Source organism: Apis mellifera, linkage group LG5 (genome assembly GCF_003254395.2).
Source record: "Apis mellifera strain DH4 linkage group LG5, Amel_HAv3.1, whole genome shotgun sequence".
Lineage (NCBI taxonomy): Eukaryota > Metazoa > Arthropoda > Insecta > Hymenoptera > Apidae > Apis > Apis mellifera.
The window spans coordinates 11467835-11495391 of record NC_037642.1 but is presented as its reverse complement, the minus strand read 5'-3'; the positions used below and the strand labels follow the sequence as shown (position 1 = coordinate 11495391).

General features: G+C 39.2%; 2 protein-coding genes and 2 long non-coding RNA genes across 9 annotated transcripts in view; 2 read left to right on the top strand and 2 right to left on the bottom strand.

Annotated features, from left to right (window-relative positions):
- LOC411116 (nephrin) overlaps nucleotides 1-2520 on the top strand; it is a 235484-nt gene extending 232964 nt beyond the window's left edge. For all 3 annotated transcript variants that reach the window (XM_026441039.1, XM_026441040.1, XM_026441041.1), the window contains one exon: nucleotides 713-2520. In XM_026441039.1, the coding sequence (XP_026296824.1) occupies nucleotides 713-1047 (335 nt within the window). In that variant the 3' untranslated portion in view covers nucleotides 1048-2520. The remainder of the gene's footprint in view (nucleotides 1-712) is intronic.
- Nucleotides 2521-2738: 218 nt separating this feature from the next.
- On the bottom strand, nucleotides 2739-17627 carry LOC100578476. The gene is made up of 3 exons (XM_003251068.4): nucleotides 6171-17627; nucleotides 4090-4314; nucleotides 2739-3621 (listed from the first exon to the last, which is right to left on the bottom strand). Exons 1-3 carry the CDS (start codon nucleotides 6381-6383, stop codon nucleotides 3418-3420), a joined length of 642 nt encoding a protein of 213 aa, XP_003251116.1. The 5' UTR covers nucleotides 6384-17627; the 3' UTR covers nucleotides 2739-3417.
- A 1367-nt stretch (nucleotides 17628-18994) lies between these two features.
- LOC100576277 lies at nucleotides 18995-23812 on the top strand. Of its 4 annotated transcripts, none has more exons than XR_003304702.1 (9): nucleotides 18995-19065; nucleotides 19182-19312; nucleotides 19378-20047; nucleotides 20344-20555; nucleotides 20637-21828; nucleotides 21980-22667; nucleotides 22749-22986; nucleotides 23393-23584; nucleotides 23655-23812. It is a non-coding gene; the product is annotated as an uncharacterized LOC100576277 (long non-coding RNA). The 4 variants fall into 4 exon arrangements; XR_003304701.1 differs by having other exon boundaries at nucleotides 18996-19065; nucleotides 20637-20767; nucleotides 20983-21828; nucleotides 22749-23584; XR_410930.3 differs by having other exon boundaries at nucleotides 18996-19065; nucleotides 20637-21590; nucleotides 21699-21828; nucleotides 22749-23584.
- On the bottom strand, nucleotides 22721-25402 carry LOC107964461. The gene is made up of 4 exons (XR_001702979.2): nucleotides 24991-25402; nucleotides 24506-24877; nucleotides 23814-24412; nucleotides 22721-23740 (listed from the first exon to the last, which is right to left on the bottom strand). It is a non-coding gene; the product is annotated as an uncharacterized LOC107964461 (long non-coding RNA).
- Nucleotides 25403-27557: the final 2155 nt, after the last annotated feature.

The window sequence follows — 27557 nt, the reverse complement described above, 5'->3', positions numbered from 1 at the left end:
AACAACATCAAAAGCTGATATTCGTCGAAAGAAGGTTTTGTTATCAGTTTGGTGGGATTACGAAGGAATTGTCTATTTTGAACTCTTACCACCCAACCGAACGATCAATTCTGTCGTCTACATTGAACAACTAACGAAATTAAACGATGCGGTTGAAGAAAAGCGGCCCGAATCGACAAATCGAAAAGGTGCTGTATTCCATCATGACTTTGGTCACTCGGCAAAAATTATTGGAGCTTGGTTGGGATGTTTTGTCACATCTGACTATCTGATTACTTTTTGTTTCGATCTTTACAAAACTCCTCGAATGGTAAAAATTTCAATAACGATGATGATATCGAATCGTACCTGATTCAGTGTTTCGCTAATAAAAACCACAAGTTTTATGAACGTGGGATTACGATGCTGCCTGAAAGATGGCAAAAGGTGATTGATCAAAATGGCAACACATTACGGAATAAAGTTATTCAGTTCCATGAAAAAAATTGTCTTTGATTTTCTAAAAAAAATCCGCAATTACTTAGTTGCCAACCCAATAATTTCCAATCCTGTACAAAGTATTACCACTAGTATTCGTGTTTCTGTCTGGAAAAAAAAGAAAAAAAAAGAGGGAAACCGCAGGGCTAATTGTCACTCGTTCCGCTTCATAAAGTTTCGAGCGAGAAATTCCCAAAAGAATTGTCCAACCCGCGCCCTCCCTTCGATGTTTCAGAGGGCAACCTGGCGGAAGTGAGCCCGCCGAGTTATCCAGGCGGTGGATATCCCCCGGGACACTGGGTCACGCCCGGGCCTACGCCAAGCATAGAGGAGCTGTGCCACAAATTCACGGGGAGGCCGACGGAGCTGAGGTTACCATCGAGGGGCACGTTGCCGCCGAGTTTACAGAGCATGCCCATGACGGGAGGAGCGATGATGGGTGGCGGCGGTGGACAGGGCGTCGTCCCTTCCACGGGTGGCCAAGGTGTCGTCGTTGCGGGCGAGTGTCTGGACGGGGAGGCGATCAAGAGGCGATTGATGGCGAACAGGCTGCCCGAGAGTTGCGTCTAGGAACCCTTTTTTTTCTCGCCAAAAAGGGTTGAGAAACTCCTCGCGTCGAAAAAAACTTTCCGATCGGAGATTGTTTTGCACAACAATCTCTCCTCCTTTTCTCCTCCTCTGGAGAAGAAAGAGGAAAGAAGAAAGAAAGAAGAAACTTGTTCTTTTAAGCGAGATTTAAGTTTCGAAGACTCTATTCGATTAATAATAATCGAGCATCTTCTTTCCTTTCCTTTCCCCTTCTCGTCGATTATACAAAATAAATGAATTCGCAGCGTCCGATCGAGGGAGAGAGAATCGGCGAGGAAAGATAAAGGTTGATTCCTCGTGCCAGCCTGTTCCGTTCCTTGGAATGAAGATGGATCGAGAGGGGCGAGAATGGGAAGAGCGAGGGGGAGGAGAGATAACGCGATGTTATTGCGGGGGGGGAGAAAGGAAGGCTGATCAATCAGCCTTTCGACAACGGGAAAACGTGCGCTCGTAGTGGTTTGTTACGAAACGCGATTTTATACGTCGACTTTGTCTTCTTTTTCATTCCGAAATTTCCGAAAATTCCTGATTTCGGACGCTCGAAAATTGCAAAGTTGCGGTCGGTAAGTCAGTTTTTCGTTCGCGGAGCAGAAATTTTGGAAATTCGATTCTTTCCTACTTTTTAGCGCGGATGAAAAATTGAATTTGCAAGGAAGCGACAAGCTTTATATTCCTAAGAGGACGAACTTTGTCTCGCTCGAGCTTTGAACGAATGTGAATGAGAGAGAGGGGAGATATGAATTAAGTCATCGCGATTCTAACTCGTTCTCTCCTTTCCCTTTGTACCAATTGAAAGAAGAGGGAGGGAACAAGATAGAGAAAAGTCGTTAGTTGATGTCGTGTCGTTGTACATAATTATGTATCTCCCTCCACGCAAGGGGAGGGAAGGTGAGAGGCAAGAATGTCGTCGTAATTTCGAACGGCTCGTTATTCTTTCCCTTTGAAAAATCGAAAGAACGTTCTCTGACGAGAAATATATGAAATTCAAGAATACTTTTAAGGGGGTGGATCGAAAACGAGCTGATCGACGCTTCTCTCGCGTCCAATGAACATTAGCCTAAAGAACGGGAAACGTCCGTGATATCGAATTTTTCCCCCAGCGTGACAAGGAGCCGAGAAATCGTACTTTCACCGCTCGACAACGTTTCGTTTCGAAACGAGATTCGAGTTTTCTTTTTCTATTTATATATATATATATATATACAAACTCTCCTTTTTTATAACAAATATTTCGACGAATTCGAATTCTTGGCTAACGAAGAAGAAGAAGAAGACTTAAAAAGTGTGTACATAATCAGAAGCAGAAACGATGATGTAAATCGAATTGTATTTTAAGTTCACTGTATAGGGGGAGGGGGTGATTTCATATCAGAACTCCATATCGTCTATTAAACTCGTATGTATATACTACATAAAGTTTCGATCTGAATAAACTGTTTAACTGTCCGAACTGAATCGAGCTTTGAATCTCTCCCTTGCCCCCCGAGGGCTGCCCAAATCCTCCTCCTCCTTCTCTCTTCCCTTCCGCGATATTTCTTCCGCGATATCGATTGAAAGGGAAACAAGCTTCGAAACGTTAGAGATCGAAGCGAAAAGATAAGGAGAGGATCCTTATCTTAAAGGAAAACGTTGTTTCAAATTAATCGTGTCTTTCGTTAAATCGAATTTCGAATGCTACGAAAAGAGGTGAGTGAATCCTTCTCCAATAAATTCAAATGATCCGGAATGATCGGTTCTAATCCGAAATTTATATTAAAAGATGAGAGATGAGATTTTAGCTCGATCCTTTTTCTAAAACAGGGATTACTTGAGGGTGTAAAATTCGGTCCTTGGCTACGTAGAGAGAATAAATTCCTACTGTATACATATATACACGTAATACAGAAAATGTAGAGAGAAGAGAAAAGCTTGAAATTTTGCTCGAACATGCAACTATTTCGCGAGAGATCCCCGGTGTACCGTCTGTCTCGAGAAAAAAAAAAGAAGAAAAGGAGGAGGAGGAAAAAATGGAAGCAGCCTGCGAACGGAATTTTAATCCGTTTGTATGCTATTGCGTTATCGCAAGGTAACTTACTTGCTTATGGCAACGAACATAAGAAGAACTCTATCCGATCTATCTGAAGGGGGATGCAAGTGCAGATTTGACTCTCTGCGTCCCTTATCTCTCGTATGTTGTAAACGAGGGAGGAGCGGAGGTTATTTGAGAAATTTATTCGTGCATTAGGATTTTTTTTTTCTTTTTTTTCCTTCCTTTTTTTTTTAGAGAGAAAAAAAAAAATTAGTTACAAGACAAATGTTGCAAACGATAGGACGCACAGGATTTGTGTTTCGATGATGATGGGAGGTCAACGATCAAGCCTTATCCTTCGTATCCTCCGCCGCATCCTCGTCCTCCTCCTCCTCCCCGGATTTGTCCGTCTCCGGGACCATCAGCCTTTGAAGCTGGTTCCGCAGCGCGGTCGACGCGTTCAAGATACAATTCATCACTGTGAACACGGCCTGATTGTACTTCTTTATCAACTTGTACTTGATCTGATTGAACCGAGGCAACTCGATCTGGAAGAAATACATACATTAATTTTATCGTGTATTTTTAAATAGGGGAAGTAAAGGGTGTCCCAAAATTCAAGATTTGAGAAAGGAAGAAGAAAGACAGCCGATGGTTCAGGCTGTCGTTGAACGATGTTTTAAAAATAACCAAGTTTCAACAAGACTCACAGAGATCTCACAGATTCACAAACAATACATTAATTTTATCATGGATTTTTAAATAGGGGAAGTAAAGGGTGTCCCAAAATTCAAGATTTGAGAAAGGAAGAAAAAAGACATGGTTCAGGCTGTCGTTGAACGATGTTTTAAAAATAACCAAGACGGTGATTTTACAGAGAAACAATTAATTTTTTCTTTTCAGGGTTTCTTAAAGGAGGAGATTCGATCAAAATTTCAATGATCAAAAATTATTTGTACTTCCGAATTTTGAGACAGGGGTTTGATTATCGATCAGGATGAATGGTGGAAGATTACATCCTCTCTTTCCGTTCTGCAGTAATCCTCGAAGTCGTTGGAGGGCGAGATCGTAGCCATTATCCTTCGATACAGGTCCTCGACTTCGGCGCTGCTCCCCCACAAACCCTCGGAACGGGTCCAGTAGACGAGGCCGGCCGCTATGCTGCTCTTGAGGAAGAAGAGGAGGATGGTGCAGAATCTTTGCCCGAACGTCCTCCTCTTCTTGGGCTGGCAATCGCACACCTACGCGCACGAAACAGTATATATATTTCTCTCCTCCCTCGCGAGGGACAGAGTTTGCGTACGTGACTCGGAAGAATATCAATATTTGACGATTTTTAAGAACAAACCCCCGTTTATATTTACATTTCGGAATCGAGAGACGGATACCTGGAGGATTCCCCGACACGCTACGAATTCTAAAAATTCGAACAAGCGTATATACATATACATATGTCGTCGGATTTCAGCGGACAGCGCTGAAACAAGCTGCAAAAGATTCGTCGCGTTTACGAAACCCCTCTTCCCTCCAAACACTCGTTCTCGTAGATCTCTATCCTAATTTCCAGATAAACCTTCTCGATCAATGTAATAATCGATATTCAGACGTGGCTCAATTGGAAGAAAGTCAAGGGAGATTAAATGTTTAAATGTTTAAGTTTTAATCTCGACTATTATTTATAAAAAGCTCGTAAAAGTGAAGCTTTCAATTAAATATATTCTTTTTAAATCTTTGTTGTATGGTAAAATATGTTTATACTCTCTTTAACTCTAATCTTATATGAGTGAAGTGTATTTGTATTCTCTTTAATTCTAATCTTTGTTGTATGAGTGAAGTATGTTTGTATTCTTTTTAATTCTAATTTTTGTTGTATGAGTGAAGTGTATTTGTATTCTCTTTAACTCTAATCTTTGTTGTATGAGTGAAATGTGTTTGTATTCTCTTTAACTATAATCTTGTATGAGTGAAGTATTATTCTCTTTAACTCTAATCTTTGTTATATGTTTGTATTCTCTTTAAGTCTAATTTTTGTTATATAATGAAGTGTGTTTGTATTCTCTTTAACTCTAATCTTGTATGAATGAAGTGTGTTTGTATTCTCTTCAACTCTAATCTTGTATGAATGAAGTGTGTATTCTCTTCACCTCTAATTTTTGTTATATAATAAAGTGTATTTGTATTCTCTTTAACTCTAATCTTTGTTGTATGAGTGAAGTATGTTTGTATTCTCTTTAACTCTAATTTTTGTTATATAATGAAGTGTGTTTGTATTCTCTTTAACTCTAATCTTATATGAGTGTTTGTATTCTCTTTAACTCTAATCTTATATGAGTGTTTGTATTCTCTTTAACACTAATCTTTGTTGTGAGTGAAGTATTATTCTCTTTAACTCTAATCTTGTATGAGTGAAGTGTATTTGTATTCTCTTTAACTCTAATCTTTGTTGTATGAGTGAAATATTATTTTCTTTAACTCTAATCTTTGTTGTATAAGTGAAGTATTGTGTTGTATTTGTATTCTCTTTAACTTTAATTTTTGTTATATAATGAAGTGTGTTTGTATTCTCTTTAACTCTAATCTTTGTTGTATGAGTGAAGTATTATTCTCTTTAACTCTAATCTTTGTTGTATGTTTGTATTCTCTTTAACTTTAATTTTTGTTATATAATGAAGTGTATTTGTATTCTCTTTAACTCTAATCTTATACGAGTGAAGTGTGTTTGTATTCTCTTTAACTCTAATCTTTGTTGTATGAGTGAAGTATATTTGTATTCTCTTTAACTCTAATCTTTGTTGTATAAGTGAAGTGTGTTTGTATTCTCTTTAACTCTAATCTCATATGAGTGAAGTATTATTCTCTTTAACTCTAATCTTTGTTGTATGAGTGAAGTATGTTTGTATTCTCTTAACTCTAATCTCATATGAGTGAAGTATTATTCTCTTTAACTTTAATCTTTGTTGTATGTTTGTATTCTCTTTAACTCTAATCTTATATGAATGAAGTGTGTTTGTATTCTCTTTAACTTTAATCTTTGTTGTATAACGAAGTGTGTTTGTATTCTCTTTAACTCTAATCTATGAGTGAAGTGTGTTGGAACCTTGGGCGGGCAAGTTCTTTGCATATCCTTCCTCGTGCAGATTCTAATGGCCACGGGTTTGGGGGTCCAGTAGGACGAGGCCGGGCCTGTCATGGTAGGGCAGGGTTGCATCGCGTCCGCTGAGACGAGCTTCTGAATCCTCTTCGGTCTTATGCATGTTTCCGGGTTGGACAAGTTGATGGTCTGCGCGACACACTTGCTCCCTCTCTTCATTATTCCTCTCTCAATTCTCGGTCCAAGATACACCCTGCTCCTTCCGATACTTCATCGGGATGAAATAATATCAAGCCGACGAGGATATTTCGAAAGGGGATACTTTTTTTTTCTTTGTATATACGTGCGTGTACGTGCGTGTAAAGGCGGGGGAGTGTCAAAAGTCGTTTCAAAGAAAACTCGGTTAACAGTTCGATCACACTTTACGATTTTTCCCTCCTTCCGTTGAACGAAATTTTTTCCCCTTTCGAAATTTTTCACGCGCGTTCACTTTGCATCATCGACATAACCTCGAAACACTTTTACGAACGTTACGAATTTATATAGGAGAGAGAGTTTGACCGGTAACAGGGCGGCGGTGTCACGTCCTCTTTGTACACCATCGAAGAATTTTCCTTGGCTAGTCACCGAAAGTGGTTAGAAACTCTTGAATGGTGGAATGGCTTTTCTCTTTAGTACATGTCGCACGAATTTTGACCAACGTACAAACAGAAACTTCATGGTCAACGTTCTCCCCCCCATTCTCCAACCTTCACTCTCGATTTGTTTCTTCCAACTTCGCGGGGCCGCCTGTCTATTTTCCAAAAAGGGAGAGGGGATAATGGAATGGATATGGAAAAAATAAGGATTGAAAATTCGAGACCTTCACGATTGTGGAAAGGAAAAGAAAAATAGGAAGGGAGAAGGTCGATCACGATATTTTGCTCCGCCAAATGCATTCGTTTCCCGATCGATAAGGAAATAAATCAACTTTAACATTCCTAGCCCCGCTATGCTCGCTCGGTAAAAAAGGAATCGAGAAATCGTGTCAAATATCGTGTCTCCCCTCTTTCTCTCGAACAGAATGCCGATTGATCAAATTTGCTCGATAAACGCAACGAATCTTTTTGTCCATTCTCTAACTCTTCCGCGGTCGACGTGGAACAGCGTCTACTTCCTTTTTAAAATCCAACGGGACGAATGAATAAATTTCAAGCGAGAAACGATCGATACAGAAGAGAGGAGAGGAAAAAAGAACGTTCGGACGTTCGGGGAACTTCTTAAGAGGAGAAATTCAGAGAGCGGAGTCGGTAAAATTTTGCAGGTTGAAAAGAAACATCGAGGAGGAAAACCGGCTGGTTCCCCGGCAAAAAGGTGGAGAGGAGAGGGGAGGGGAGGATCCTCCTCGTTAAAGAAAAGTTGGAGATAGAAACGGTGAGGCGAGGAACGAAACGCAAAAACGGAGAGGGGCGAGTTTCGAAGCTCCTCGTGGCGGTAATTAGGTTGAAAAGGGAGGTAAAAATAGGGGCCATAACTCGGGGAATAATTAATTTATAATTAAGAGGCGTAATTGAAGAAATTCCCGCTCGCGATATATATATATATATATATCTTTCTCTTTTTCTCGGTTTCCATTCGCCGATAGAGCGAAACGTTTACTCGTCCGCGCCGTGTTAAGGTTTCTCGACGAAAAAAGGGGGACGGGAATTCTCGAATTCTCGGGCGGAGATACGATCGAAACGATCTCCGGTTCCCCTCCTGGCCGGATATTTCACCTGGCTGAAATCTCGAAGGAAAAAAGGAAGGATGTATTATCGTCTGGTGGGAAAAAAGAAGGGAAAGAGCATCGCGAGACGATAAAGAGAGACGATCGATCGATCGATCGATCGATCGAAAGCGCGGGGTTAGACCTTTTAACGAAGGGTATATAAAGAGGAGAGAGAGGAAGGAAGGAAGGAAGGAAAAGGGACCTCAGGAAACTAATTTTCGCGATATTAGTCTTACGAAATTGGTTATTGATGTTCCATTCGTCCGCCGATAATGGCGGACGGAAGCGATTCCCCGGTGAAAGGTCGTAAGTCCAGGAAGGTCGAGCCATCCTCCCCATCCCTCTTAAAGGAATTGCTTCCTTAACGGGCGTTAAATCGACTTCCCCGCCCGATCTTTCTTGCCTTTTGCGATTGACAAATATTTCGTGGTCCGTCCAACCTCGCCCCTTTTCGCCAGGAATCTAACTTGCCCCCAAGCTAGCCTCGCTTCCACCTGGCCGAGCCTGGCTCCTCCTCTGGCGTCCCGCCAACACAATGGCCGAGGAGGAATCGATAGATTCGAAACAACATTTTCCTCGTCCACCGTTCGCCTGGTGGATTATCTTCGGTCTCGGTTCGAATTCCTTTTACGAAGATCCTCTGACAAAGATCCAAAGGACAAGAAGGAATTCCTTTGTGCGGGGATAAATCTTGCACAACGCGCAAGGTTTACAAGCATCGATAAAATGTCTCGGCGGTTGGACGGAAATTTAGATAAATTACCAACGCTGGATTTCGAATGGAATACGTCTCGTGTTTCCAATGTAATTCCAGGTATCGAACAGTCGTTAAGTCGGCCGCTTCCGTTTCCCGAGCCGTCCAAGCCGGGCCTGCTATTATGATTTGCAGCGACGCCGTAAATTGGAATTACTCGGATATTTCTCCGATGCATTCCTCTCTTACTCACGCTTCTGGTTACTTGGCACTGTTGCGTGAAGCTCGAGACGAAAGAAGATCATACTTCTCCTCTCTTAATTTAAGTTAAGTATACCTTTTCTTTCTTCTCTAAACCGAGTCAAAAATTATCGAGACTCGGTGGATAAGAGAGAAAGAGAAATACTCTAGAAGACTATTTATCGACTGGGTAAATAATAAAAGAATAGAATAATAGTACATAGTACATAGTACATAATAGTAAATAGTATATCAGGAAATATGTTCTTGTTTCAATTTTATATATTTTGGAATCGAATATATTTAATTATATATCTTGGATCATCGATAGATTGATAGATCATAAAGTATTAGGTAAGAAGACTATTTGTGCAAGAAGACTATTTATCGACTGGGTAAATAATAGTACATCAGTAAACATATTCTTGTTTCAATTTTATATCTTTTGGAATCGAATATATCTAATTATATATCTTGGATCATCGATAGATTGATAGATCATAAAGTATTAGGTAAAGTGCAAGAAGATTATTTATTGACTGGGTAAATAATAAAAAAAATAGTACATAGTACATAATAGTAAATAGTATATCAGGAAATATGTTCTTGTTTCAATTTTTTATCTTTTGGATATATCTAATTATATATCTTGGATCATCGATGGATTGATAGATCATAAAGTATTAGGTAAGCTGCAAGAAGACTATTTATCGACTGGGTAAATAATAGTACATCAGTAAACATGTTCTTGTTTCAATTTTATATCTTTTGGAATCGAATATATCTAATTATATATCTTGGATCATCGATAGATTGATAGATCATAAAGTATTAGGTAAGGTGCAAGAAGATTATTTATCGACTGGGTAAATAATAAAAAAAATAGTACATAGTACATAGTACATAATAGTAAATAGTACATCAGTAAATATGTTCTCGTTTCAATTTTTCACCTTTTGGAATCGAATATATCTAATTATATATCTTGGATCATCGATAGATTGATAGATCATAAAGTATTAAGTAAGGTGCAAGAAGACTATTTATCGACTGGGTAAATAATAGTACATCAGTAAACATGTTCTCATTTCAATTTTTCATCTTTTGGATATATCTAATTATATATCTTGGATCATAGATTGATAGATCATAAAGTATTAGCTAAGATGCAAACGATAAAGAGGAATAAGAGTATCTCGCTGCTGGAGGATCGTGTGCGTGTTTGAAAGTTAAATTTACAGGGGCCGTTTCACGATCGCGCCCTTTAAGGCAATATCCAGGGCAAAGTACGCGGCAGTAGGCCATTACAAAGTTATAATAGTATGGCAAACCCTCTTACGATGTTCAGGGGCCCGGGACTAGGCGCGCACCGTTTTGACTTTAAAATGAAATGGAGGGGGAGGGGGAGAGAGAGACGCGTGAGGAGTATAAACGTATACAACTCGGTGGCTCCTTTCGGCCGGCCATTATCCCCAAAGTGGAACGTTTTTCCGAAACCCGAGCGACTCGTAATGGGCCGTGTAACGCGTATCTCCCCTCCCCTCCCCTCCCCTCCTCCTCGCTAAACGACCGCCGCTCGTGTCCAGCGCCGGATTCTAATTGCTCGCTCTCGATTCCCCCTCGTTCGCGCCCTCCTTGCCCCGCAACTTGTTGCCTCTTCCTCCAAACTTCTCCGCCCCACCAACATTTCCAAGATTTCTCCTTTAACTGCCACCAACGAGAACTTTTCGTATTTTTCTTTTTTTAGCAATAAGTTAAATAGGTTCGTTTACAGAAATTTTCAATTTTCAATTGGATATTTGTATACTTTTTTAGATTCTATTTTATTGTTATCCTGTTTTTACTTGGACATTAGAGAAATGCATGGCGAAGATCGATATTACCGTTGGTCGATAAATAATCCCGCGAGTTCGAGTATTTCTTTTTTTTTTCCATGAGAAGGGGATTTTCACGGGGAAATTATTAAAGAAGGTGTGCAGGGAGAAGAGGTGCATTGTTAATAACCCTTCGATAACCTCCTTTTTTTCGTACGCGTTCGAGCGGCCGGGAAACGTTAAACAACGGTTGTCGTTGTTCGTTGCGTGTACAACGCAACAAAAACGAAACGCGGATCCTTTATTCTCCATTCCGGCCCCGGTTGAAAACTCGTATCGATAGCGTTGGACACGAAAGAGGGAAAAAAAAAAAAAAAAAAAAAAAGAGATATCTCTCGTCGCTCGAAAAAAAAAATACGCGTATCCATTTTCGAAATCGTAAGATTTTAAAAAAATTGAAATTAAAAATCATCGAAAGCGCGATTGCTTTGCTGTTGGTGAGAGAAAAAGAGAAGGATAGAGCGAGATAACGACGTTCGAGGCAAATTCGCCGGGCGAATGTTTCGCGAAACTCGGTCGGTATCGCCGAATTAGCCCCGCGGAGGACGACAACAGCGACGACGACGAAACGAAACGAGGTTTAAAAGTTTTCTAATGAAGTGCATCCGGGGTGGATGACGCGCGCGTGCGACGCGTTTGAATCGCAGCGGGGTCGTTTTGTTTTTTTCCTCCTCTCTTTTTTTTTTTTCGCAAGCGCGAAAAAAATATCCGTTTCGAGTGGAGGGAAGAATACTTGAAAATCATCGTGGTTGAGCGCGCACTCGAAATCAAGTTAGCGCGTGAATTTTATATTATAAAACTGGGAAATTTCCGCCCCGTTTGAAAAAACGAAGGGATAGAAAGAGAGAGAGCTCTAGCTAGCGCCTCTGTATCGCGTGTCTTTCTTCTTTCTTCTTTTTTCCTCTCTCGTTTTTATTCGAAAGCAAGATCCATCCGAGAGAGAGACTCGACTGCAATTTATTAGAGCGACGCGATTCTTACTGCCCGGCTTCCTTTAGCACCAAGGTTGAAATTTCAACCGAATAAAAAGTAACTGCGAGGCGATCTCCCTTTCTCTCTCTCTCCTATTCTGGCTCGCCAACGAATTTTCAAAGATAAAGCGAGATGTCGTCCGAGTTAACGACCGTGTGTGCGTATATATATACGTGTGTGTGTGTGTGTGTGTTGAGGAAAGTAAGCCGGGCGGATCCTTTGAAGCGGGAAAGGAAAAAGCAAGTCGCCTCTCTGAAATAGCGATAGCAAGATGAAATATATACGTTTGCGGTCGGGTCGCGGGTTAGAAAGGAGATATTCATTTCACGCGTGCCTGCGTGTAAATGCGAGGGTACGTAGAGGTATTCAGGGCCCGTATATCATCGTTCCCTTTCGAACGACTTTAAATCAAACCTGGGCAAACCTGAATAACCCGAGATACATATCCGGATTTTCGAATGAAAATGTTCGACTCTTTGACCTCCCCTCTTTTCCCCGAGATTAATCGATCCCTTCCTTCCTTCGTCGAAACAACAGCGAGAAGAGGATGGAAATTTTCGAATTAATCGTAATAACTCGAATTAAAAATCCAGAAAAGACATTGCTCGGTTCGACAGGAATATACGACTTAAAAATATGCCCTCCTCGTATATCACGCTTTTGTCCGCCTACCATTGTCTCTCCCCAAAAACCACCTTCCCCCTCCCTTGCCTAATTGAAAATACCCAGTGGAAGGATGGGATCCGTATCGATACGGATATATATAATAATCGTGGGATAATCGAGGCTGTACGACGAATAAAGCTGTGATAATTGGGTGGAGGAGAAGCAGCCTCCTCGTGAATTAGGAAATTGGATTGGAAGCAAGGAGGGAGGATTAAGGAGCGAGAACGCTGGAGGATGTAGGATGTACGGGTTGTACGGGTTTCGGGTGGGAAAATCGATGGGACTCGCGAGAGGATGTGTACGGAGGAGGAGGAAGAGGGAGGGAGAGGTCGAGGCGTTGGACGAGCGGGTAATTTGTTAATTTCATTATAATGGGTTTCCGTGTTCTCGCTTTTATAACGACGCGGAAGAGGCATCCAACCGGGCGATAAATAATATTAGCCGGCTCGGAACGTTTTATTTGCGAGCTATAATTGAGACCGCCATAACTCTCCCCCCTCCTCCTCCTCTCCTTTGTTCTCGCGCTCGTATCAACCTTCCCACCGAATTCCTCTCCGCTGCTCCGATCATTCGCCAGATTTGAAGTGGGGGGGAAACGGAGAGATATCTTTAATTTATTGGAATTTGGTGAGTTTTTCGATCCAGTTAAGAGGGAAATGTTAATCGAAACGAAGGAAGGAAACATTCGATGAAAAAGATTCCCTTGGAAACGAATGTAAAAATTACATCCTCGACTTTTTCCAGTTGGTTGAACACGTAGCGCGTGTCTGCAAAAGCACGGGTTTTCAGTCGTTCGCTGCCTTGTTGTTGCTGGCCCGAGAAAGGAGGTGGGGAGAGAAACGTGGAGGGGATGAGCGGAACAAGAACGGTCGGCTCACTTTCTCCTTCTCGTCGAAACTGAAACCGAAGAAGAAGGAGAAGGAGAAGGAGAAGGAGAAGGAAAGAAGGATAAAAGAGGAAGGTGTATATATGTGTGTATATACACACACACACATATATATATATATAAATATACGTTGAAAAGTGGGCGCATCTTATTGCGCCGGTATAAACGAGAAGATTTTAATTAATTAAAGCGAAGCGAAAATTCACGTTGGCGAAATGGATGGATCACGATGGGAATGGATGAAAGGAACGAATGAAATATCCTTTCAGGGCGTGCCATCCCTGGGACGCGATCGCTGTTGCAAACGACTGTTGTAATCGGGCCGGGATTCAATTCAATGATTGTCAAAGGAGGAGGAGGAGGAGGAGCGTGCAAGAGGAAAAAGAAAAAAAAAAAGCGGACGAAATTACGATCCTTTTGTGACTCGAAATTATTGCATCTAAGAAAATCGCGTTTTCGAGGGGTAGGGAGGGGATGGGAGGGGAAAGACGTTGCGTGCGGTGGTTTACTTTATAAAATATTCTGAAACGCAGTCCTTTTGTACGTTTGTATCCGTCCTTTTATACTTATATTTTTCAATATACGTGTTTTCCACTCTCCGGGCTCCGACAAAGGTTTTATGCTCGCTTTTATGAGAAAGAGAGAAAGAGAGAGGAAGAAACAGAGAGGAGGAAAAAGGTACCGTAACTACTCCACCGATTCGCTTCCCAAGCGCAACAACGGGCAAACGAATGGAAATTGGTTCGAATTTGCTAATGATACGGGATCGCGTACTCGAAGCGCAATCTCCTTTTCCTTTCCGTCCATTCCGTTAGGAGATGCGTGCGAAAAAAAGAAGGAAGGAAAAGAATCGATACGAAAATTTCGATTCGTCACAAAACGCAACAAGATTTACTTTCTAACCTCAAAATCGCGACAAAGTTTTCGAAACGACTTTTATATTCAACGACCGAATACTCGTCGTATCGCGGTTTACATCGCGGTCACTGCGTGTGAAACTAATAACGCTGCACGCATCGGTGGATTCACAAAAATCCTTTGTAAACTAATTAAAATTACCGAATGGAGATCGAGCGATAACGCCGCTTTAACGGTCGAGCTGGTAAAAAAGCAACTACCGTGAACGACAGTAGCGCTCGGCCGTGGACGTGGAGGATACGCGTAATTTATCCGAGTTTGCGAGATATATATATATATAGTTTCGTTATCGCGACAAGGATCGGGACAAAAATTATATCGCGAAAGGCTGCCAGTTCCTTCCCCCCTCCCTCGACAAAGTGATAATCAAATCCGAGGTAATAGTCGACGTCGAGACAAGAGAGATAAGAAATCGAGAGCACGGAAGGAGAAGGGAGAAAAAGTTTGCGAAATAGAGATTGATGGAAAGCACTCTCGAGACGAGTGGGATAATCGGTCATGCAACTTTCCACTTGGCGAGTTTTTTAAAGGGTACGGGCGTGACTCGCGACGTATGTAATATCGCGCATGCGCGGATATTATTCTTAAAGTAATAATATTTCGAACGTTCTCCCTTGAACGAGTGTATCGGTTATTATGTCGACGGGCGAAGCGTCTCGTTATATTAGCTTAATTTCCTTCGAAAACATCGCGTCCCTTTCTCCCATAAGCAAGACGTTATCGGTAAAGTCGCATGTAATTATTCGGGACGACAGACGCGCCATCTCGACTGTTAACCATTCCCCCCACTCTTCTAAATTTCGTCTTAAAATTTAACCTATACTCGGCATTCGTAACTCGACAACATTCGGCCTCGTAAATTAAGAAGGGGAGGGGCGATAATGGGCGGAGGCCACCAATTAGGCCGCATCTCCGTGAAAACCGTTCTTCTCTGTAAAGGAAGGAGAGGGGGAAGCGTGCGTGTGGAATATATATATATATATATATACAATTTAACTCGTGTGTTAACAAGTGATCTAGAAAGAAGAAAATATCGCTCGCATTCTTCGATATTCCTCGTTTCGCTCGAGATACGATTCGAAAAGAAACGTTGCGGGACACGAGATACATGTCTGGCTGAACGATGATACATGCGTGCGAATCGGAATGGTCACTCCTCTGCCAGCCAGTTGGAGGGGGGGGGCCATAATTCTGCGTTATCGCCGAGTTCACGGACCAACGCATTCCCTGGGAAGGTAGTAACCGATTCCACTTTGGTCAGTTGGCGCGAAAATTCCTCTTCCTCCCCAATTTCTTCCATTCCGCTCCAATCTTCGATATGTACGATCCCTATTGCACGACACCTCGGTGTACGCTATTTTCGAAGGGGGGGATCGCCGGTTAGAAATGATTAACAAGCCTCGTTATCGGCCCGTCCTCGTCAGCTCCACTGTCCGTCCCATCGATTCGAAGCCTTAACTCCCTTCCGTTCCGAGGAATCTTGGGTGTTCGAGCGAGCGTGTCCGGCTGGGCGAATTCGGGATGGGTCACGACGACGAGGCGACGACGATGCCCCTGTATCGGCGATGTATCGTCCATCGGGCCAGGTTCACGCGCGATTGCCCTCGAGGGGCAATGGCGAGTGATAAATCGGTGATTAAGATGAGCCGTCCTCCGTGAACGCCGATCCTATCCGATCGATCGTCCCGAGCCTTTTTCACTCCTCCCATCGATCCTATCCTCCTCGTCGTTTTATACCTTCCCCCTCCCCCAAACGTATCGCTTCGTATTCGAGCCGCGAAGAAGAAACGGAAAAGGAAATGGAAATGGAAGAGGATCGATGGATTTAATTAAATATTAAATAATTCGAACAAATTGGAAACAGCTTTCAACGCACTCTATATTCGTACCTGGTTCACCTGGCTCGAAATAGCATCGGTAGATTTGGAGAGTTTGCGTTTTGAGGAGAAATGATAAAGTTTCGCATATCGATGCAAACGTTTCAAATAGTTTGGACTAAGATGGGAAAGGCCAGGAGTTATGCGCCACCTCTTCTTCTCGCCTTGCTTCTTCTCCTCCTCCTCGAACGATTAATATCGTAACCGAAATCGTGAATGCCAATTCCTCCCTTTCCCTCCCCTCCCCTGCTCGACAAAGAGGAAGGACAAAGATTTAAAGAGCGGGACGAGGATGAAAAAGATTTGAGATGAAAAAATTCGACCGGGCAAAAAAGCGGTAAAGTAGAGTTCTCGTTTCTCGATCGAGCAATTGCCTTCTCTCGCGCGATATACGTTCGAGGAAATACGAATAGGTGAATTTATAGTAACAGAGGTGGGACGAAAGAATACGAAAGTATAACTTACGGGCGAAAAAAGGAGGGGAATTCCGTTTGTTTTGCGCGTCCCGTCCCCTCCTAAAAATATCCTTTCTTTTCGCGCGAATAATTAATTTCCACCGGTTCTTTTCCACGATTTATTACGACTCGTGAAAAATACGCGAAAGATCGAAACGGAATGGAAAAATAGACGGGTATGGAATTTAGAAGTTGGTTCGATTCCACGAGTATACGCGAGATTAATTTTCCGGTGATGAATTGATGCGACGAAGGGCGCGATGTATAACTTTTAACCAAAAAAAAAAAAAAAAAAACTGTGATAGCGAGCCGGACGGAATAACAATTACACGCGCGTTTCTTCGTCGAGTGAAAGTCAAAGGAGGTGTTCTTCCGTCGTGGATGGATGTAAGGGGCGAGATTGAGTCGCTTCGTCGTTCCCCGAATGAAAAGGAACGGGCAAAGAGAAGAAGGTAGAAGCGATCTCGAAACTGGAGAGGAAACCGGTCGATGCTTGACGACTGCTGCAATTTCATCGATGCTTCTATCCGGGGGCGGGGGAGGGAGTCGCCAAGTTTGCCGCCAATTCCAATTAACCAGTCACGGTTTCCTCTCCAATCATCGTCTACTGGATCGTGCCTCGTCCATTCTTTTCCCCTAACGAAACCAACTAATCCCTCCTCCACGGATAAAGGGATTGCCTCGATTCCCGAAAGCTTTTTGTTTCTCTCCCCCTAGAGAAGAGAAAGGAAAGAAAGAAAAAAAAAAAACTGTATGCGATAAATTCTATACACTTTCAAAGGAAATGCGCGCAACGTGTTTTTGAAATATTCTTTTTACACTCGGAGAATACTCGAAATCAACTCGCTCTTAAGATTCTGAGAAAATTCTCTCGTATACGCTCTCGTTTTCTTAACTATGGTATATATATAGTAATATTTTATAAATATACACGTTCAATCGATTTTGTAACGGGGAAATATAATCGAGAAAAACGTAGCATGTAAAAATTTTTCTCCGATTCTTCGAAATACACGCAACGTAAGTAAATTTTCCGATCGAATTATTGTTATATATACGATATATATAAGATAGAAAATAGAAATAGAAAGGAATGCAATACATGTATATATATATATATAAAGATAAGTGTATTTTGACGATAAATTAGATAACGATCGAAAAATTTTGATCAACGCCATCTCGCGTTTGGATCGACGAAGCTCCGACTTGTTATTAATATAACATAATACGCAAGGAGGTATTCGTGACGTCACAGAGAAAGAGAGGGCAACATTGTGCGAGCAGGAAAAAAAATGTCGCTACGCCTCCACCATTTTAAAAAAGATACCACGTTGAAAAAATAATTAATAACTAATTTTTTATCGAAAACTTTTGCACTTTTAAAAGCTGGAACTTCAAACGAGTTTCTGATATAAATTTTAACGAGAAATTGTTTTCGATTTATCATTAATTAACGATTAACGCGTCGTATATTCGGACTGATGTAATCGATCTGCAATATATTTTTTTCATTATTAATTTCACATCATTATAAAATTTATTTCTAAATTTATGCATCTGAAACATTATTTCCTCTATATTTTTTATATATAATTATGTGTTCTTATTTACATAAATAAATCGATTATTTAATACTCGATAGATCGAGGATGATGTACTTTATGATGATTATTAATAAATAATTAATAAAAAGGGAATTTTTTCGTTAAAATTTATACGAGGAAAATGTTCGAGGTTCTAACTTTGAGATGCGATTTTAATAAATAATTATTATGGAATATGTGCCAGTTGCGTATTCTATAATTAAACGGTAAATAATTAAATTATCTCGCTTAAACAAACAACAAACTTATAAATAAAAATAGTAACGCGAAAATAAAGCAAAAACTATTTTAACGTTTTAAATGGATATATTTATATTCAGAAATGTATTGAATATTTAATAATAATATTTAATGAAATTAATGGATTGGGCGTCGATCGAGGCACAAATCCGTTTAATAAATAATTAATCGAAAAAAATTTGTCGTTAAAATTTACACGTGAAAGTTGTCTGAGGTTTCAACTTTAAGACGAGAGTTCAAAAGTGTAGAAATTGTTGATGGAAAATTAATAATTAATAAATTTTCGATACTGCGTTCTGAATTATTAAAAAGTATCAGGAACCGCATAACCAAAAATAGTGGCACATCTTCTCTATCCTTGTCGCACAATGTTGCCCTCTCTTTCTCTGTGACGTCACGAATACCTCCTTGCGTATTATGTTATATTAATAACAAGTCGGAGCTTCGGTGATCCAAACGCGAGATGGCGCTGATCGAAATTTTTCAATCGTCATCTAACTTATCGGCAAAATAAATTTTATTGACAGTTTATATAGACTATAACGAAAGAAATTTTATAATGTCTCGAAATATTTGTTCAAAAAACATTTAACGTAATTAAAACAATAAACAAAAGAATCTATATGCAAATATTGTAAAGTGGAAAATTATAAGTATCGGAAAAACGAAAAGAAAAGAAGAAATTTCTTGAAGGAAAAGAGAAAAAAAAGAAGATGAAAAATATGGTATACAATATTTATTGCATTGTAAAAAATAAATATGTACATGTATACATGTTATTACATTTCTACATTTTATTAAATATATGTGTGTATATATTTTTATAATGTGCGTGTTGTAGATGGATACTGAAAATTATATAGGTTAAAATTCGATTTTATTTATATATACATGGACACATTCGTGTAATGAAGACGTTCGATAAACAATATTAAAATGTAGTTACTCTACTGCAATCTGCATTCGAAAAAGGTAAATATTTTACATCTCGGGAATTTCTATTTTCAGAAAATACTAACTAAACTTTTTATTCAAAGTTTTAGGTTAACTCGATCCTTTGGATTCCTTTGTTCTCGCAGAAAGTTCGAAATGTGCCGGTAGTCCGGCTCGTTCGAATCGAACGATCTACGAAGATCTCGCGAAGCAGTCTCTCCCGATCTCTCCCGTTTTCTTTATCTTCTGAAGGCGAACGGACGCGATGCTCCTTTCCGCGAAGCGTGGAACGAGATGAGACGGTCGACGAGGAACGTGACGTTTCAGTCTCCTTGAGAATTTTAATTTCATTTCTTATCCGTGCGAGTAAAGAAAAGAGATCCCAAGGACGAAAGGAAGAAGAAGATTTAGATGGAGAGTCAACTGCGCCCGTTTGTCTCGACGTGACGAGAATGGATTTTCACGGACGACACTGAGCAAAGATGATTGCACCCCTGCAAAGGGTGTCGGACAATCCGACGTTTTCTCACGCATCTCTCTCCCTCGTTTCTTCGCCTATGGATTTTGTCATCGATTTTTTTTAAATTTTTTCAAAAATTATTCTTTCAAACATTCTTGTTCAATTTTGTTCAACGAATTTTTTAAATTCTAGGTAATAGAATTTGTCGTCGAGTGAATCGTAAAGCGGCATTCGATGATTGATCGGTTGTTTTCCAAAAATATGACCCAAGAAGATGAAAATGAAAAAGAGCGGACAACTGGAGGAAAAAAAATGTACGTGCAATTCTCTGTGCCAAGTGCCATAAAATAATACGTGATCTACGAGATCTCTTGATTTCAAAGGAAATTTTCATCGTTACGAAACGTAGCATGAAGAACAAAGAGCGTCTATTTATAACACTTCTTCTTTTATTTCAATATAAATTATTTTATTTTATTTCGCAATAATTCAAGATTCTTTCGCCAAAAATTCTCTCTCCAAAAATTAAATGGCTTACCAACAATTTAACCAACTTGACGAAACGAAAGTTTAAAATTTCATTTCATTGATTCGTTGTTACAAATTTTAGGAAACAAACTGTAATCGGATGAATCACGATGGACGCATAATTGGATGATTAAATCACGGTTCGGTATTTCACAATAAAATACCTTTTTAAATATAAAAATAGCAAGGCAGCAAGTTTCTTCGACCGGAATCTCGTGGGAATGAAAGATTGGAAAGGAAGAGAGAAAAAAAAAAGAAGAATCTTGTAACGATCGAGAATATTCAAAGTTATTCGTAAGATTTTTACCATTAAACAAGAGGGAAATATTGAAAATTAATTGGTGACTAATTAATAGAAATTTTATATATATATAGAGGAGAGACGAGGTAACAAAGAAGGTAGAGACGAGTGGTCTCGAAAGAGAGAGAAGAAGCAATGCAGGTGAATGAAACGAGAGTAATGCAACCAATTAGTATGAATTAGCATCAAGCCGCCGGAAACGAAGGTGGGGTGAAAAGATGAAGGGGGCAAGTTGTATTCTCTCATCCCTTCGCTTTCGTCGGTAAAATAATTACCGAGCGTCTCCTCGCCCCTTCCTCTATCCGCACCACCGCATTACCATCGTGCACCCCCCCTCTCCGTGCACCTCCCTCTCCTCCTCCGTGATCACGCTACTCTTTCCCCGGTTAAATGATTCCCGTGAACTTTCTGTCGGTATAGTAACCTCGACGTTGCTCTCGCTACGACGCCAGTCTATCGTCGCTGCTCGAGAAGCTAAAGTAATCCTGACGAACGGCTCGAGCAACGAACATTCCACCCGTATTCTAGACACGAAGGCCGAGGGAAACCTCTTCGAGAAACGGCTAATTTGTTTCCATCCCCCCCCCCTCCATGGAACAATGTGTACGGATAATCCTTACTGGGCGAGTAATCGCGAAGAAATGATAAGTAATGAGCAAATTTGTTTCGGCTGAGTTGTACATTTGCCCGCGATTGATCGCCGCCATTTGTCAATTCCCATTTATCCCCTTCCTCCCTTGAATGATTCCCTTAATTCGCTCGAATTCCCCTCGAAGAAGAAGAGGGAAAAACGGAAGGAACGAAAGGAACGTTTACGAAGTTTAGTGTCGATCTGTCTAATACCGTCAAACGATATATACCGTGTAATACAGAAGAGAAAACATTGAATTTTCAAGCGGTTTGGTGTTAACGCAATTACGAACGAATCGCGTCAAAGCGCGACTGTTTATCAGCATGGACGTGAGAAATTGAGAAAGGCAGGTGCAAAGGGAATGCTCCGCTCTCAACTGGAATCTTGGTGAAGCGAGGTAATTTGTTTCGTTGGAAGGAGGGGCGATGCACCGTTAATCCATTCTACAACGGGTGAAATTATTGAGTTTAATAAATATGGCTCGCTTTGTTTCTCGATCCTGTAGAAGAAAATATTAATACACGTGTATCGCTATATAAAGGTGGCCCAAAATTAAGATTGAACTTGCCGCCATTTTTGCATCCAGTTGTTGGCAACCCTGAAAAAAGAACAGTTTGACAGCTGAGAATTTTAAGGTTAGTAAACATAGAGCGTTATACGATACAACAACGTGTCTTCGTTATTGAACAATATTTTAAAAATAATGAATGTTTGGCGGCCGCAAAATAATCCTAAGCACATTTTCATCTCGATGGCTTCGTTAATCGCCAAAATTGCCGTGTTTAGGGAACTCACATGTGATTAGCGAAAAACAAACGCACAATGTGTCACTGTTTGCTGCGGATTTTGAGCAGGAGGCATCATCGGACCATACTTTTTTGAGAACGAGGCTGGTCGAGCAGCAACTGTTAATGGTGCTCAATAGTTCTTTCTGCCGAAATTGGATAATATTGATGTGGCCGATACGTGCTTTCAACAAGACGGTGTCACGTGCCGTACAGCCAATGAAACGATTCAATTATTGCACCAGACATTTGCTAGTCGTGTACTCTCTCGTTTCGGTGATCAGAATTGGCTCCCTAGATCGTGTGATTTAACGCCATTAGATTTCTTCTTATGAGGTTATTTGAAATGGAAGCTCTATGTCAACAATCCCAATCATTCAGCCACAATTATGCAGAAAGGTAATGAAAAATTTCGACGAAAGGGTGCGTATATGGCAGCAAAGCCGTGGAAGCCATTTGCTCGATATGTTATTCCATAAATAACCCTATCTTATATACTTTATGATTCGCTTAAAAAATCAATATATCTAGAGACTAAAAACTCTCTTTTATATTTAATTCAAATCTTGCATTAATTTTGGCACACCTTTTATCATTCGATGAGGAAACGATTATCCAATTAAACTGATTCGAGCGTACAAGGAATTTAAAAACGACGAATAAAATTTTAAATGCAAATAATTTTATAGGTATGTATACATACATATATATATATATATATGTAAATAATTAAAAGACAAAATTTTTCATTCACTTTTTCTTTATTAAAGGTTCCAAAACGTATTTACAAAACTTTCTCGCATAAATAAAGCGATAAAATTATTCAATTCCCCGTGCTTTCTCCGTACGTTTTGAATAATCAGTCGTACGCGTTACATTTATACGATATTGTACATCGATGGATGAAACCGACGGCGGATGGATATTTTAACAAAAATATTGCGGAGTAATTTGGAACGACGCGGGATGCTGATTGAACACACCTATTTGTTCACGTACCTTGGACTGGTTATTAACCGCAACCCACTGATATGCTATCGTTGCAAATTAAACCGATCGGCTCTGCTATCTCGAAAAACCGTTATTAAACCATCGAGTCACGATAGTTTGCGTAAAGCCAATTATGAACTCATCGCAATCGTTCTCGTTCCCTTCCCCTCCTCCCTCCCTTACGAATAACGAGAACATTTTAAACAGTGCAAAACTGATCCCCTATCTTTTTCCCCTCCCCTATTACTTCGCGTGTAATTTCAACTCGAATCGCAATCGCATACGAAACACGACGCCCCGTTCAACGCATATCGCATGAATTGTCACCTAATCGCGTTGCATCGCAAACGATTCAACTGCTTACTCGCTGGTCGACGATTCGAAAAATCTTGTGCATAGGATTAATAAGAGGACTCGTTTACAGCTTGTAACGCTTGAAGAGGACCTCGTAAATATTGGTCACCGGCTCGTGAATTTATGGACTGGACGGCCATTGATAAGAATCGGCAAATGTCCCAGTCGTCGTACCAGCTTCTCCAACGTGCAAACGTGACACGATAAAGGAAATCAAGAAGTGTAAAGTCCAATTAAGCGAGATTCGAACAATTTTATTTAGGTAGGCAATGTTTGATTCGTTTCTTATCCTATTTTTTCATAAAAAAAATTATCCTATTATATTTTTGCAGATCAGAAGAGTAAAGCTTCTTTTCTACCGCTGCGTTTCTTCCCGTTGCATTTGATACGAATACCTCGACGATCAGCCGGATTATTACTGCAATTAAGAAATTATATTAAATTATAATAGAAAAATATTTAGTGATATGATTAAAAAATGTATATCGTACCTGTATTGTTTGTTATCTTCGTGGGCAAAATTGTAAAACCATCCAAGATCCTTTTCGATATTCGTGTTCAAGCTTTTTGGATTTCGTCGAACTTCCTTTAGATTTATCTGCATTTTTAATCTCCTTTAATTTTCTACAGAAGGAGAAGTGGTTAAACTAACATTTCGTGAAATTACAATGTATTTCGAAAAGTTATCCAACGAGGGCTTTCCAAGTTTTTTATAAGTCGGAGGTTTCTTATTCGAGAAATTCCACGGAATCTTTCCGAAGGAACACGTCGTTTGTTTGACGATTCGAAGGACTTTGATTAAAACTTTCGCTCGAGTTAGCGGAGATTTTATCCGAATGAACGCCTAGTTTTTACATCAAAAATCTCCAGACTATTTACATTTTCAATTCCAATTCTAAATTGAACTTTATGGAGTAATCGTACGACGTAGAAAAATCGCTTATTCTTTTAAAATCTTCCATACCATCATCAGATTTCATCGTGTTAATTTTAATGGTGAAAATCGATCTCGTCGTTCCCTCTCCCTTCATATTTTTCACTATTGATTCTCGACTTGAATTAGAAATCGTTATTTCCGAAATGTCGGTAACTGTAGAAATTGGATTAAATCGGTTATTAATGGCTGCCAAATACTCTGCCGAAATCTATTGAAAAAATTTGAAAAAATTCTTAATATTCTTACCGGTAAAGGTGTCATCTTTATTTTTACTCGATCCTTTTTTCTACAAATATTTGCACCACCTTGACTTTTCGTAAAATTATTCGCGATTTCGATTGCGACGGATTTCATTTGTTTTCTGCGTAATTTTTTTATTTATATCTGAAAAACCGGTGGTAATATTTACCATCTTCTTTTTCTCGTATCGTTTCATGTCATCCGATTATCGATCGATAAAAATTCGACGGTTGTCCAAGAATTATTGCCGTATTAATTGTGTCAATGGACTTTTTATCGTCGAAAAAAGTATTTGCAGTAAAATTTTTATCTATCCCTTCTAAATCGATTGCCGAGCTGTTGAATCCCTTCGTTTCTTTCCTTTTCGTAACGGTTACGCTTTCGAATTACAAAAGATGCGATTAGACTTATCGTCGAAATATATCGGATTTCGTAAAGTAAAAAAAAAAAACTCTACCGTTTAAAATTACGTTTTTCATTATTATACCAACCTGCTGAAAATTCCAGATTGAATAATATCGTAATGTTGCTCTATTTGGAAATAAGCTAAGATTCTGAAAAGACGACCTAGTTTCTTCGAGAGAATCGAATCCTTTGGTTGCGCTCTCTGCAGGAGCAGTAATCTTGCCCAGTCAGATTTCAAAGCGCCAAAGGGCAAAGCAGAGACGGGACATTTGAAACCACCGATCATCATATCGATCGTCGGTACATTCTCAATATTCCGAGGTAAGTAATCCTCGAGGTCGACCACATCGAATTCCAAACAATTGCTTCGCAGCACGTACGAACTTGCTTCTGCGAGGGAATGGCTTTTTTCAACTTTACTTTTCGCTTATTATTTACAGTACAAATATTTACTTATGTATATGTAAGTACGTATATATTTAAAAAAAAATATATATATATATATATATACTTACTGGCAAAATTGACAAGAAAGACGATTAACAAATAAAGAAGCACACGTGAACATCCTTCCTCTCGCAACACGATTGCTGCGCCAACCGAGGTCAGTAGTATAGTATTCTATTTCGTTATAATTGGCATATATTTTTCATACGTAAATATTTTAATGCGAATTTCTTTCCGAACAGGAGCTCGTACATTGAAGATTTCAAGAATAAAAATCGAGCTTAATTCCTATTTTTATTTTCGTTCGACTTATCACCTAATGCTCACGCACACATACGTATCCTTTCTTTTTTTTCTTTATATATATAAAAATTATAATTACATGGTATCTGTATACACATATTCCGTACGCATATAGAGGTCGCAGAGAAGCAACGTTTCTTCGCAGCAGGTACAAATTTACGACTGGTCTGGTGAGTACGACGAAACGAACGAGAAAAGAAGGACTTTTCGAAGAACCACTTTATATTGTTTACTTTCGAAGAAGAAACAAATCGTAAACACTGCACGCCATGATATATGAAATTCATTTCAAATCCACGATCCATTTTGTCATCTTTGTTTCGGCGCACGCACGTTTCGCTAGAAAAGCGGAAGCGTTTTCAAAATTGTGCAATCGTATATATACCCGTGCCAAAAAAAAAAGAAAAAAAAAAAAATACAGGATGTGGTTAGAATTTATTGATGGAAATTTTCGAATAAACTACGTATATAACGTACGTATACAAATCTTCTTCCTAGAAACAGGGAGAAAGATCGTAAAGAAAAAGTGACGTTAGAATTATATTTCTTTCGCGCCGGATACAAAATCCAGTGTGCAAAACAAATGCGTGAATTTACAATATACAAGAAACGATATCGTGTTTCTTGCTTTTTATTATCATCATCATCAGTTTAATACTAATGTTAATATCCCTTTATCATCATTATTATCCTCATTATTATTATTATTATTATTATTACTATATCGTAATTATTATTATAATGTTTTTGCTCCACAAATATACACGCGCGCTTATTTATTTATTTATTTATTTATTTATATGTATCTAAATTTGTATCATCATTTGTTTATTTTGTTGGTTGTTGGTTAAAAACCCTGAGACTATGTGATTCTATCGCCACGGCGAATCATCGATGAACAATATGTTTTGTATAGAGTAAAGAAAAAAATGCTCGTAAAACATCCAACATCCAACTAGTTAAGTCTAATTCGTAAAAAAATATTTCCCTAGCGGCTTTTTCCCCTTGATCGTGGCACGCATACCAGAAGAATGGATCGAATCGTTGATCAATTATAGACAAATTCGATGGCGAAGGATTAATTATCCTACGTGTATGTATATATTTTTCGATATTTGTGTGTGTACGTGTTAAAAATCTTGAAAATTAAAAGATTGATGCATGTGCCAGGATATTTTTAGGCCTCGAATTCGAAATTCATCCGAAACTTTCGCTCAGAAATTTCAACTAAAGAAAATTATTACATCTTTTTCTCTCTCTCTCTCTCTCTCTCGCTCGCTCTGTCTCTCTTTCTCTCTCTCTCTCTCTATGTAAAAACGGATAAAAAAAGTAGATCACAAATTGATAGCACGTGAAAATTTTACATTTTCTATTAAAATGTAAAAATATATATATATATATATAAATATATATATATATATATATATATATACGGAGTTAAACAATCAACACAATTTTCAAACACATTTTTCCAAAAATATCCAACGGTTATAATAATTAAACAAAAAAAGTGTCGACAACAGATTTGAATAAATTTGAAATGTTTAAACAATCAAGCCTACAATCGTTTCCATAGAATTGAACACGATTGTATTGAACATCTTCTATTATGGACGGTACAAATGGTACATTATCGTCTGATTAACTAAATATTTTGATATTACAACAACTTTTTCTGGAAGAAGAAAAAAAAAAAAAAGAAAAGAAAAGAAACCCCGATACTATCAACAGGTGACGAACGCCATCGAGATATTGATTAATATATATATATATATATATGGTTCCCTGATGAAATATAATAATTCGCATAAAACTAAAAACAAACAACGTTTGTGACGAAATCATCTCTGATAACACATTTTTAGAATAATATTCGATCGTTTACTAATAAATTAACATTTGA

What these genes read in the sequence shown, in the direction of transcription:
- LOC100578476 (XM_003251068.4), bottom strand. Translation starts at nt 6,383, where the DNA reads ATGAAGAGAGGGAGCAAGTGTGTCGCGCAGACCATCAACTTGTCCAAC. An exon ending in AAAGAACTTGCCCGCCCAAG is followed by an intron (nt 4,315 to 6,170) that starts GTTCCAACACAC and finishes TCGTGCGCGTAG; the next exon opens with GTGTGCGATTGCCAGCCCAA. An exon ending in GCAGAACGGAAAGAGAGGAT is followed by an intron (nt 3,622 to 4,089) that starts GTAATCTTCCAC and finishes TATTTCTTCCAG; the next exon opens with ATCGAGTTGCCTCGGTTCAA.